General features: G+C 39.8%; 1 protein-coding gene across 1 annotated transcript; it reads right to left on the reverse strand.

Annotated features, from left to right (window-relative positions):
• Window positions 1-680: 680 nt before the first annotated feature.
• LOC146559891 (extracellular calcium-sensing receptor-like) lies at window positions 681-7,164 on the reverse strand. Its single transcript, XM_085243665.1, has 8 exons — window positions 7,121-7,164; window positions 6,344-6,638; window positions 5,956-6,245; window positions 5,552-5,844; window positions 2,529-2,734; window positions 2,185-2,406; window positions 1,677-1,800; window positions 681-1,585 (listed from the first exon to the last, which is right to left on the reverse strand). The coding sequence occupies exons 1-8, from the start codon at window positions 7,147-7,149 to the stop codon at window positions 681-683; spliced, it is 2,364 nt and encodes a 787-aa protein (XP_085099791.1). The 5' UTR covers window positions 7,150-7,164.
• Window positions 7,165-12,292: the final 5,128 nt, after the last annotated feature.

Here is a 12,292-nt window from a genome sequence, read left to right on the forward strand (position 1 = left end):
TTGTTAAGGGACAACTCCCACTAGGAATTAAATATCTGGGACCATCTGGTTTAGGACTGAAGAAGCTTCTTGGATGAGAGATGAAACACCTTCAAAAAACTCAAAGAAGTCTAGTTACTTTCTTTCCAAGCGCCTTATATTACTGCATATAGACAATCATTATACCTCATGGCATTGATCAATCTGTTATTACTACAAAATAAAAAAGAAATGTGTAGTTTTCTTTATTATGCCTTCCTTATTTATGGTTTTTACATAGAAACTAAACATTGCTTCTGGGAAATAAGCCACAGCATCACTGAAAAAGATATTTAATAATCACATCATCATGTTCAAACAAAGGACCAGGATTATTATCAGCATAATAGTATAGAAAAAAGTATACTAAAATCTGAACTTATATTTAACTTTAAGATCATTATATGGTACTAAACTCATGATAATAAGGTAATATGTTTTGTTTACCATACCATACCATACGTTATTGCCTCTTGGGGATTGTTAAATTTGGTTTCCACAGTATTATTCCTAGTTCTTCTTCTTTTGTCTACGCTGTTTAGGGGTCTCCACAGTAGATCATCAGCTTCCAACTCACCCTATCCCTGACATTCTCATGTGTCACACCACTCACTTTTCAGAACAGGAATTGATGAACATTAGCAAGTACTAGAAGCTCTATACTATAACTGATTTTTGTTGATTAAATATTTCTTAGTGTTCTTCTCAGGCTTAAACAATATGATAAAACACTTGGGAGCAAATATACACATTATTAGTCCAAAGCTGGAGGCCAGAATTGCAAAAATCTCCACAACTACAGTGAATTTCCCAGGAGAGCTGACATATGCTGGGATAAATGTGATCCAGACAGTACAAAATATCAACATGCTGATGGTGATAAGCTTGGCTTCATTGAAATTATCAGGTAATTTGCGGGCTAAGACTGCTAAAACAAAGCAAAAGGCAGCAAGTATGCCTAAGTATCCAAGCACAGCCCAGAAGCCAGCAGCAGAGCCTAATGCACATTCCAATATGATTTTCTCCTTGTACGTGGTTAGATTTTTTATTGGAAAGGGAGGGTTCACTACCAACCAAACAGTACAAATTAAAACTTGAATAAAGGTGAAAGACACAACAGTCATTCTTTGCTGTGGAGGACCAAACCATTTCATGACATTACTACCTGGAATTGTAGCTTTAAAAGCCATTAAAACCACTATAGTTTTCCCAAGTACACAGGAGATACAGAGTACAAAGGTGATCCCAAATGCAGTGTGACGCAGCATGCAGGACCACTCTGATGGTGCTCCAATGAAAGTTAATGAACATAAGAAACACAGAGTCAGTGAGATGAGCAGCAGGAAGCTCAGCTCAGAGTTGTTGGCTCGGACAATTGGAGTTTTCCTATGACAAAAGAATACAGCCGCAGTTACGATGGTCAGACAGGCACCAATGACTGAGAATGTAGCCAGGATAATTCCTAGGAGGTCTTGAAAGGAAAGATACTCTACAGGCTTAGGGATGCAAGTGTCTCTCTTTTTGTTAGGCCAGAATTCCTTTTGACATGGTAAACAATCAGTCGAATCTGGATAAAAAACAAATAAATACAATTTTTTCTTGATTTTCATATATACACAATGAAACATTTTAAATGCATCGTAATCATTTCTCTTTACCTGTACTATTACTGATCTCCCCCTCAGGACATGCTGTACAGTCATAGCAGCAGATGGGTTTTCCTTTCTGCAACACTTTACGAGTTCCTGGAGGACAACTGTCCGTGCACACTGACACTGGCACCTGTGAAAGACATAAAGGTTGCAGAATAAACGTAAATATTTACTATGCAGCTGTGTGTTGTTGTTTACTAATCGATCGTGCGATCGTGGCTCAAGAGTTGGCAGTTCGTCTTGTAATCAGAAGGTTGCCGGTTTGAGCCCCAGCTCGGACAGTCTCGGTCGTTGTGTTCTTGCGCAAGACACTTCACCCGTTGCCTACCGGTGATGGCCAGAGGGGCCGATGGCGCGATATGGCAGCGTCGCTTCTGTCAGTCTGCCCCAGGGCAGCTGTGGCTACAACTGTAGCTAGCCTCCACCAGTGTGTAAATGCGAGAGTGAATGAATAGTAGAATTGTAAAAGCGCTATATAAATATTACTAAAGTTTGTCAAATTCTGACTGCTTACTTTCATGCTACCCTCCATCCAGGTAATGTTTTTGTCTATCTGGAATTCCTGGCCCACGGGCCATGATGCATCATACAGCCCTACAGCCACTATCTCAGTCACGCCGTTTTCACTTTTCTGCCAGTTAACCAGTTCATAAATAGCCACAGGATCCCCATTAGCGTCAAATGACACATCATAGCCATTTTGGGAAAAATTTACTTTCTTCAGCTCAATTAAAATCTGATAAAATTAGGGATAAAAAAAAAAGATGCAATATTTCAATAACAAATATTAATATTGCATATCAATTTATATTGCAGTTGGTGAAAGACACTGACATCAACATGTTTATTTCTTCTGACCTGTTTGGATTCTAACTTGGTTAACTTGTCACACTCTACAGTGCCATCTATTTCCTGGCACACTGCATTATGGATGGCATGTGCTACTGCATACACGGCCATGTACGCCATGTTAGTAACTCTGAGCTGTGATGTGTCAGTGTACTGGTTTTGCAGATTCTGTATGTCTTCATTTCCATCACATACTTTCTTCTTTGCAGTGGCATCTAAAATCACAAAAAGACAGAGCAGATGTCAACATTAAACTAGATCTCAGATGTGTTCTCTTTATAAATGTTGCAAATCATGCTGGTACCATGAAACATATTTATTTTATAAAAAATAAAATAAAATAAAATAAAATAAAAAATGGAAAATAATCCTACCACGAATAATTAGTATAGGACATAACAGTAACAGTAAACGTCTTCAAGTAACTTAAAGAAGTCCAGACGCTTTTCTTTGCAAGCTCCTTTGACTACGATGACCTGGATGACTGAGAACCTTCACAGACATATAGGACATAACACTAACAGTAATCTAGCTAATTGCATTTTCTATCGTACAATCACATTGCCATTACTAACAAGGAAATGCGATGTGAATGCGTTGCTATTTTTCAGCACACAGATGATTGAAGCTGTCTTCATCTTACCGGGAGCTGGGGGAGGGGGGGCAAAGTCACACAAGTGCTGCTGATTGGCTGAGGAAGAATAAAGTAGTTTACCATGACTACTTTATTCAAAAACCTCTATATCATCATGGAGGTCTCTGATGTTGACTCAAACTACACATGACCAGTTTAAGATGACACAGCAACAAGATGTTATGTCAACCCTGGACAACCCTTAGTCTCCATTTCTTGTTATAACAGTGTGAACTTCAAAGTATGTACCAGTTTTTAAATTGTGTTGATAAGCCACGAAAAAAACAGAGTTTTGTTATGTTTACTGCAGTGTTTTCTAAGGAAAGGGCTCGAAAGCAGTCTCTTCTCAAAAGAAAAGAAAAAACACCTTTTTCCTAATGGTGGAAAAATGTGTCATGTCGACCAATCAAAAGATGATATGGCAACATGGCATTGGTTGCTTAGAAAGAGGGAGAAATTTTAGGAGTGATGGCAGCGAGAGAGCAAAAGAAAAAGAGCGAGTTTTGAGATGCAAGAGATTAGCGTGTTTGGAGTGTGTCGTTAGTGTGTCGTACAGTCGATCGTTTTGTTTTGTGTGTCAGAACAATGAGGCAACTGCTAAATGTTGTAGTTGCTGCCAAAATGCCACCAAGGGCAGATTGCAATGTAAACTTTGCCTCCAGGTTGAAACACGAGGACTGATAGACCTCCTGCTTTCAGGCCTGCAGCTATCAGGCTAGTGATGTTCTCCTTTATGTTAGAGTGGACAAAAATATTTTTTTGGAGTAGCAAAAATTATTTGTGTGTTATCTTCTTTAATGCAGAACACCTGATTGTTCTGTAAGTACTTTGAATTGGTTATATAAAAACTAGGAGTGGGAATTTAACGCGTTAATTGCGATTAATTAATTTGGAAAAAAAAAATGAAATAAAAAATATACGCATTTAATTGCACTTTGCATTCCAGGCAAAAGCTAACTTTTGTCAATGCACAATTTCCTGGTATATCGATTACAGTGATGCACACATCAGAGCTACAAAGAATAAGAAGAAAGTGCGTTGCTAGGAATGATCGGAGGCAAATTTAATTTCAAAAGACTACCCAACCGATGGAAGGCTTGATAATTGTGGTTTTGTGCAAACTGTGAAAATAGGAATTTGCATACCACCGAAACACCTTATGGTACCATCTAAATGCAAATCACGTTGCAGTGAGCACAGAAACTGTTGGAGCTGTGGACTCTAGCAGTCAAAAGGTGTCAGCAGCCCAAACTTGATGAAATGACTGGCTTCAGGACCAAAATTAGCAATTCAACATTGGACAAAGTAACAAATTTCTCTCCGAAAATTGATTGCTCTGACTGTAAACCACTATCATTGGTAGAAGACAGGTGGTTAGAAAATGTACTACAGTTATCGTCAGGGGACCCAATTTTCCAACTGCCGTGCCGAAAGTCTATTTTAAGTAAAATTCAACAGCTTTATGACACTGAAAAGGAAGAAAATTTAGATGCCTTAAAGACAGCCCTGCTAATATGGAGGAACTACAGTAGGAGCAAACACCAATGGGGCAACAGAAAGAGCCACTCATACAGGATGTTTCATCTACTAAAGAATCAAGAGGCAGTTTTGCTGCTTTAGACAAGCAAAAGCACAAGCTAGTAACTTTAACTCTTTTAGAGCTGGTAAAACTCCAAAAGGTGGCGACTGTCCTTAAACCATGCAAGTAAATTTTTAACTTTTTGTTACTGTTTCTTCAAAATAGGGTTAAAATAAAATAATTACTGAGGTGAGACATATGTCTCATGTTCAGGGGGTTATCTGTTTTCTGCCACCTGCATCATACCATGGAGGTCTCCGATGATGACTCAAACTAGTATCTGTTGCTCAAGATAGCTACTGTGCTTGGCCACACTTTAAGGATTTAAATTTTCTTGCATGGAGGAGAGCGAGAAGAGGTTTGGACCACCCTTGAGGCCCTGCTGCAGGAACAGTGTAAAAATAAAAGCCTCAGCACAGCCTCAGATGAAAAGATTTCCTCTCATCAGAAAAGCGGAACCACTGAGCAACAGACCAGTTCTTTTTTTCTTTAGCCCAGGTAAGACGCTTCTGACATCTGTTGTTCAGGAGCAGCTTGACAAGAGGAATACGACATTTGAAGGCCTTGAAGGCCCTGCTGCAGGAATATATTATATTAGTATATTAATATCATATATTGCTTTCACCTTTTAAGATGAATTACTGAAATAAATGAACTTTTGCACATTATTACAATTTTTGGAGTTTCACCTGTATTCTCACCTCACACTTGGTCACCATTCATAGCTTTTCAATGAAAGTAGGTCAGCCCATGAAGCAGCATTAGACTTTGTAACATCAGCAGTTGATCAGATAATTTAAACCAAGAAAAATGTCTTACTTTTGGTCAGTGTGCAGTTAAATGCATCCTCCCAGAACTCAGTAAGTATTTGAGAAGACGCCACTTGTGAGGGGGACAGATTCAGCAGGAAGTCTCTGAGGCCTGGGATTCTAGACTTTGGAATCCCAAATCCAATGGCCCCAGCACAGAAACTGAACCTCATTAATTCTGGGTTAGTTACCCAGAAACTGCCAATCCACTGGCGAGACGGGGAAGGCTCATATGATAGCTCCTCCAACAGTGCCCTCATGTCCCCTAAAGATAGAAGTGCCACAACAACCATGGCTGTAGACCTTGACAGACAATATTGTGCATTAGAAGCATTTTAAAGTGTAACTGTAAAAATGTAATTTTGAAGACAGTAAATCTAATATTTGCGGAAATAATATCTGCGATGAGGACACCTGCGGATAACATCTGCTACTCTCTGAATTCTGCTATGTGGGTATGTTCGATGGAAAGAAAGAGAGTACTCCACACAGATCCCCTCTTTCTGTGCTGCTTTTAGAAATGAAGCCATGCCGTTATTTCCAAAATCCGAATCTGACCGAACAGCACCTATCCAAGTCCAGCCAAAGTGTTTTACCAGCTTGGCCATTGCTTCAGCTTGGAACTGGTCACTGGGAAATGTTCTGAAAAAATTGGGGTACTGCTGCTTGTCAGACAAGCATGAGCATGTTGAAAAGTGGCTCACCTAAACCAAATTAAATAAAACACCACACACCGCAAAATCAAATATCATGCACATACATATTTTAAATTCAAAAATTGACAGAAATTGAAAACATTTACTTGGGGAATGTTAAAGGACCTGATGACTTGGGACAAACTGATGGATGTCGTAGACCCAGAGCCACCAACAACAGCCATCACCATACCAGAATGTGAGCAATTGTTATCCATGGAAAACACAGGGTCGAAGCTATTTAGAAACTGAAATGCCATGTGCACTGCTACAGGCACTGATGCACATGAGTCATAGATCTGATACCCGAGCCTGATTCCGGGCAGCAGCTCTGTGCTGTTGTTAATCTCTTCTATGGCAAAAACCATTGCACGTGATGATTGCAGTTCACTGGTGTAAAGGCTGAAAATAGTTGTGTCAATGTTAGAATATAGACTGTAGATTTAGTTTAAGTTAAATAGAACCAACAACAGGATCATTTGCTGGTTGTATCTGTTGATCAAATGTTAATCAAAATGTTGCCTGACCAGTTAAATTGAGCACAAAAGATTAGCATAAGAAATTAGTGGAAAATTATGGATTACTAATTAAAGTCTTTTCATTTCCTTTAAAATATAATACATTTAAATGCATTTCCTTTATCATTTCCTTTAAATCATTTCCTTTATAAAACTGTTATTTAACATATTGTATAATTTCTGTTTTTTAAAACACAACAAATTATTTTATAAAAAATAAATGACTATTTTTTTTATTTTTTAACACTACACAGAATCAATCTAGTTCCATTGATCATAACACACATGAAAACATTTCTCTCCTCATACAGTCCAACATGTTTTTACTTCTTCTTCTTCCCATTACTGACTTTCTTACTCACTAACCTTCCTTTGCATTTTGCAGGCTCAGGCATGCTGGTGTAGTCACTGTAAACTGTGTTCATGTAGACGTGAAGGGAAAAATCACCACCAATAACAAAGTCCCCATCCTTTGAAAATGCAGGTAGACGAGTGCTTCCCTGCAGCTTGCAGTTCAGAGAGGATGCCGTCGTACCATCTTGAGCTCCTATATGCCTAGTCATTTGTCTCATACCATCTAGACACACTGCAAAGGCAACAGCTGAGTTGAGGTGAAACAAACACACAGCCAATACCAGACCAATTACAAGAGCTGCAATCTCCATTTCCATCTAAAATTGTCTGTATATGGGCACACATTGTTTCCATTGGTTTATATAGGTCTTCAAACAAAGGGGTTTCGTCATCCTCTCATCTTCTTGAGAATATGTGGTCATGGATTAACCCTTACATAGTGTTGACATTCTAAGTCTTCACAGTATGGTTTTGATTGGGCCCAAGATTTCCCTCACAATAATTGGCAACAGCAAATAATACAATACAGCTTTATTTAATTTAGATTGGAACATCAAAAGATTTTTAATCCTTAACTAATATTTCATAGAGCAGAAAGAGTGTATATTTTTTGCTTTTGCACCAATTGTATTTGCAAAAAAACATATATAATCACACAAGATCTTATGTTGGTATACCTTTGACAGAAAAATATCATAGAGTATTAATAATTTAAATATGTTTTTTGGAAAGTGTAAATGGCAAGAAAATTCTGGAATTGTAGGAATTCATTATGACTGTACTGCATAATCATTACTACTTCTAACATTGACTTTTCTCTGTAACTACTATCTGTAGTAATACAAAGGAATTAAAATTTAGAGCACAAAAGTCATAATAGTATAAAAACAGTATCCTAAAATGTGAACTTATATTACCTTATTATCACGAGACAGTGATAATAAACTAAATTAGACAGGTGCATGAATTTGGGAACCCGAACAGACAAATTCCATCAATATTTAGTAGATCCTCCTTTTGCAGAAATAATGCCTCCAAACACTTCTTATAGCTTCTAATGAGAGTCTGGATTCTGGTAGAAGGTATTTTGGACCTTTCATCTTTACAAAACATCTCCAGTTCAGTAAGGTTTGATGGTTTCCAAGCATGGACAGCCCGTTTAATTCACACCATAGATTTTCTATAATATTCAGGTCTGGGGAGTGAGATGGCCATTCCAGAATGTTGTACTTGATCCTCTGCCTGAACGCCTTAGTAGATTTTGAACAGTGTTTAGGGTCATTGTCTTGTTGAAATATCCAGCCTTGGTGCAACTTCAATTTTGTTACTGATTCTTGAACATTATTTTCAAGAATTTGCTAATATGCACTGGCCACACAGCCTCACAGCATGATGAAACTACCACCACATTTTACTGTGGGTGGCAAGTGTTTGTTTTGAAATGCTGTGTTCTGTTTCTGCCATGCATACCACCTTTTGTTATGCCCAGATAACTCAATTTTAGTTTCATCAGCCTACAGCACCTTTGCTTTCAGGTCATGTGAGAGTTGTTTTGAGGCTCCTATGTAGCCACTCTCGAGAGAAGATGCAAAGAGGAGAAAAACTTTCAATTGGCCTGGCCAATCATTAAAAATACCCTTTCTCATGATTGGATTCACCTGTGTATGTAGGTGAAGGGTCAATGAGCTTACCAAACAAATTTTATGTTCCAATTATTAGTGCTAAAGGTATTCAAATCAATAAAACGACAAGGGTGCCCAAATTTATGCACCTGCCTAATTTAGTTTAAGTCACTTTTGCACACTTTCTGTAAATCCTATAAACTTCATTTCACTTCTCAATTATCATTGTGTCTGTCTGCAATATGATATATTTAAATGAAATTGCTGATCCAAACAACCAATGATTTATGAAGGAAAAACATGATAATTATCAGGGGTGCCCAAACTTTTGCATACCACTGTATGTTTTGTTTGAAATGCCCCATAGATTTTACATTTTATTACTCATAATACTATATGTTATTGCCTCTTGGGAATTGTAAATTCCTAGTTCTTCTTTTGTCTATGGCCTTCAGAGGTCTCCGCAGTAGATAATCAGCTTCCAACTCACCCTGTCCCTAATATCCTCCTGTGTCATACGACTATCACTTGTCAGAACAGGAAGTGGTGAACATTGTTGTAATACAGTTGGAAGCAGCTTTAAATTCCCCTCCGCGAACCACTACCTTATCGTGGAGGGGGTTTGTGTGTCCCAGGGATCTCAGGGGCTATGTTGTTCAGGGGCTTTTGCCCCGTGGTAGGGTCTCCCATGGGAAATTGTGAGGGACCAGTCAAAGAGTAATTCAGAAGACCCTTAAGAGAATATCACAGAGGAAACAGTTTACCCTTCCCGGGATAGGGTTACCAGGGCCCCGCTCTGGACTGCATATCCAAGCATTTCACTGCATATCGTACTGTGTATGACTGTGTACGTGACAAATAAAATTTGAATTTGAAAATTTGAATTTGAGTCAGGCCCAGGGAGGGTGCCCGAGGGCGAACATTTGGCGGCCAGGCCTTAGTCCATGGGGCCCGGCTGGACACAACCCAAGAAGGGGACATGGGCCCATCCTCCTATAGGCCCACCACCGATAGGAGGTGCCGTAGGAGTTGTTTGCACTGTGTGCTGGGCGGTGGCCAGGCGCAGAGGCCCTTGCAAACCGATCCCCAGCTACCAAGTCTGTCAATTGGGACATGGGATGTCAACTCTCTGGTGGGGAAGGAGCCTGAGGTCGTGCATGAGGTTGAGAGGTACCAGCTTAACGCATGGCTTGGGCACACTGGCAGACCTTCAATGGCATTCCGAGGGAAACTGGGGACATTTAGGCCAAATGGACCATGTTCAGCATCTCCATTGCCGAAGCTGCTGCAATGAGCTGCAGCCGCAAGGTGGTTGGTGCCTGTGGTAACCCCCAAACTAAATGGTGGACACCAGAGGAGAAGGAAGCCACCAGGCTGAACAAGGAGTCTTATCGACCTTGGTTAGCCTGTGGGACTTCGGAGGCAGCTGATAGGTGCCAACCAGCCAAGCAGAATGTGGCTCGGGCAGTGGCTGAAGCAAAAACTCGGGTGGGTGGGTGGGTGAGACCTTAGAGATAGGGTGAGAAGTTCAACCATTGAGGAGGGGCTCAGAGAAGAGCCGTTGCTCCTTCACATCGAAAGGAGCCAGTTGAGGTGGATCAGGCGCCTGACAAGGATGCCTCCTGGGTGAGGTGTTCTGGGCATGTCCCACCGGGAGGAGGCCCCGAGGCAGACCCAGGACACATTGGAGAGATTATATCTCTCGGCTGGCCTGGGAACGCCTTGGTGTTTCTCCGGACAAGCTCAAGGAGGTGGCTAGGGAGAGGGAGATCATATTTCCATGTTTCCTGGTTCATTTTGAAGGAGTCTTGTCTTCTTTGTCATTGTGTTTAGTTTCACTTAACCTGTGACACCATTATGTTCATTCTAGTCAGCTGTTTTCCCATGCGTTTCCACTCCCCCGATCACCTATTGTGTGTATTTAAGTCCTCTGTCTCCGTCAGGTCATCTGTTTTACCTTCACGCCTTGTGGATTCATAGCCTTAATAGTGTCACAGTTTTCATAGTTGTTTCTAGTATCACAGTTAGCCCGCCCTGAAAAGAATCGAATAAGTAAATTTTAAGAGCGGACATTTATTGATATATAGTTGCATTTTCGAAATATGGGTTAAAAAATGGACACAGAGCATGTCCATGAGAATGGACAGATCATGTATAGCAGTATAGATGGGTTTGATTTGATTATACTGATGATAGTAAAGTCAAATCTAAAGCCAAAAAACCCTATATCTGATGCAGCTCCAGAGACGTGTCAAAATTTTCTAAATATTCTTCTATTGTGTTCTAGAGATTTAAAAAAATATATTTTGTTTTCCTTGATTTGGTATTAAGTGTATATTTTCAGATTTTAATGTCATGATCTAATTGGCTACACATTTCCAAACACAGGGTCAGGGAAAAAAAAGAGACAAGAGAAAAGAAAAAAGTCTTCGCTCCTAAAACTGGCAATAAACACATTAAAAAGATTATTTAATGTTTTTACTGTTTTTTTATGTATAAAACTATATGATGATGACATAGAACAAGAATTTATGAACATGGGATGGGATATGAGAATTCCAATTGACAGCTGCTATAAATAGATTAGTGTATGATATGACTGACTGGACCATAATGCTGGCCATGGCCCTGGGTCTTTGACCCAGAGTTTTGGGTTTTGCACTAGTTTGTTTATTGGTTACTTTTTTTCCTTGCTGATTTTTCCCCATTATTGTAAATCCTCTGTGTTTATGGTTTTGTTTTTGCTACCATTGTAATCTGGTTTTCTGTTAGTGTTTCTTGTCTATATTTTGAATTCCTTGGGTTTAAGTCTAGCCTTCCTATCCTCTTGTATCTTGTCAAGTCTTTGTTAATGCATTTCTGTTATTTCTTTTCTTTGTGTGTGTGTGTGTGGGGGGGGGGGGTATGTAGTCTTTTTGTGTCTTGTATTTAGTATTACTTCCTTTATTGTGCCTTTATTACTTTCGTCCGTCTTTTTACCCTGGTGTGTCTAGCCTTCCTGTCATGTTCAGGTCAGATCTGACCAGTTTATGTCATGGTCCTGGGTCGTGTGACCCAGTGTGTTATGCTTAACCTATTTTGCTGTTTATTGTTTGCTTAGGTTCTTTAAGGTAGTCCAGTCCTTTTTGTAATTATGTTACCCTTGCATTACGTCTCCCTTGCCCTTCGTGTGTTTATGTCTGTGTGTCTTGTACTGTCAAGTTCATGCTGTCAGTTATGTCACCTCCCCCTGTACTACGTCTCCCCGGTTCATGTCTCATGTTTCCTGTTTTACTTTGAAGGCCTGCATTCACTGTCTGTGTATTCAGCTCACTCCTCCTGTCCTGTCGTTAAGTTCATGTGTGTCAGCTGCGTTCCCATGTGTGGCCACTTCCCCTGATCATCCCTCATGTGTATTTAGTCTCTGTGTTTCTTACAGTCTGTGTCGCGTCGTCTGTGTTCCCACCCTCCGTGTTTCCATGCCTGGTCTGTTGTCTTCCAAGCCATAGCCTCACCATAGTTTGTTCCCAGTTTAGGTTTTTGTTTAGCCACGCCATCCCTGCTGTATTTGCACACCTTGTTT

The sequence above is a fragment of the Mchenga conophoros genome, linkage group LG14, assembly GCF_057382185.1.
Source record: "Mchenga conophoros isolate Kocher_MC1m ecotype Shallow Benthic linkage group LG14, M_conophoros_male_GT1.1, whole genome shotgun sequence".
Lineage (NCBI taxonomy): Eukaryota > Metazoa > Chordata > Actinopteri > Cichliformes > Cichlidae > Mchenga > Mchenga conophoros.

Coding starts and splice junctions, on each gene's coding strand:
- LOC146559891 (XM_085243665.1), bottom strand. CDS start 7,149: ATGCCTGAGCCTGCAAAATGCAAAGGAAG. Junction 6,246..6,343: donor GGTCCTTTAACATTCCCCAA/GTAAATGTTTTC, acceptor AATTTGGTTTAG/GTGAGCCACTTTTCAACATG. Junction 2,735..5,551: donor TAACTGCACACTGACCAAAA/GTAAGACATTTT, acceptor TTGTGATTTTAG/ATGCCACTGCAAAGAAGAAA.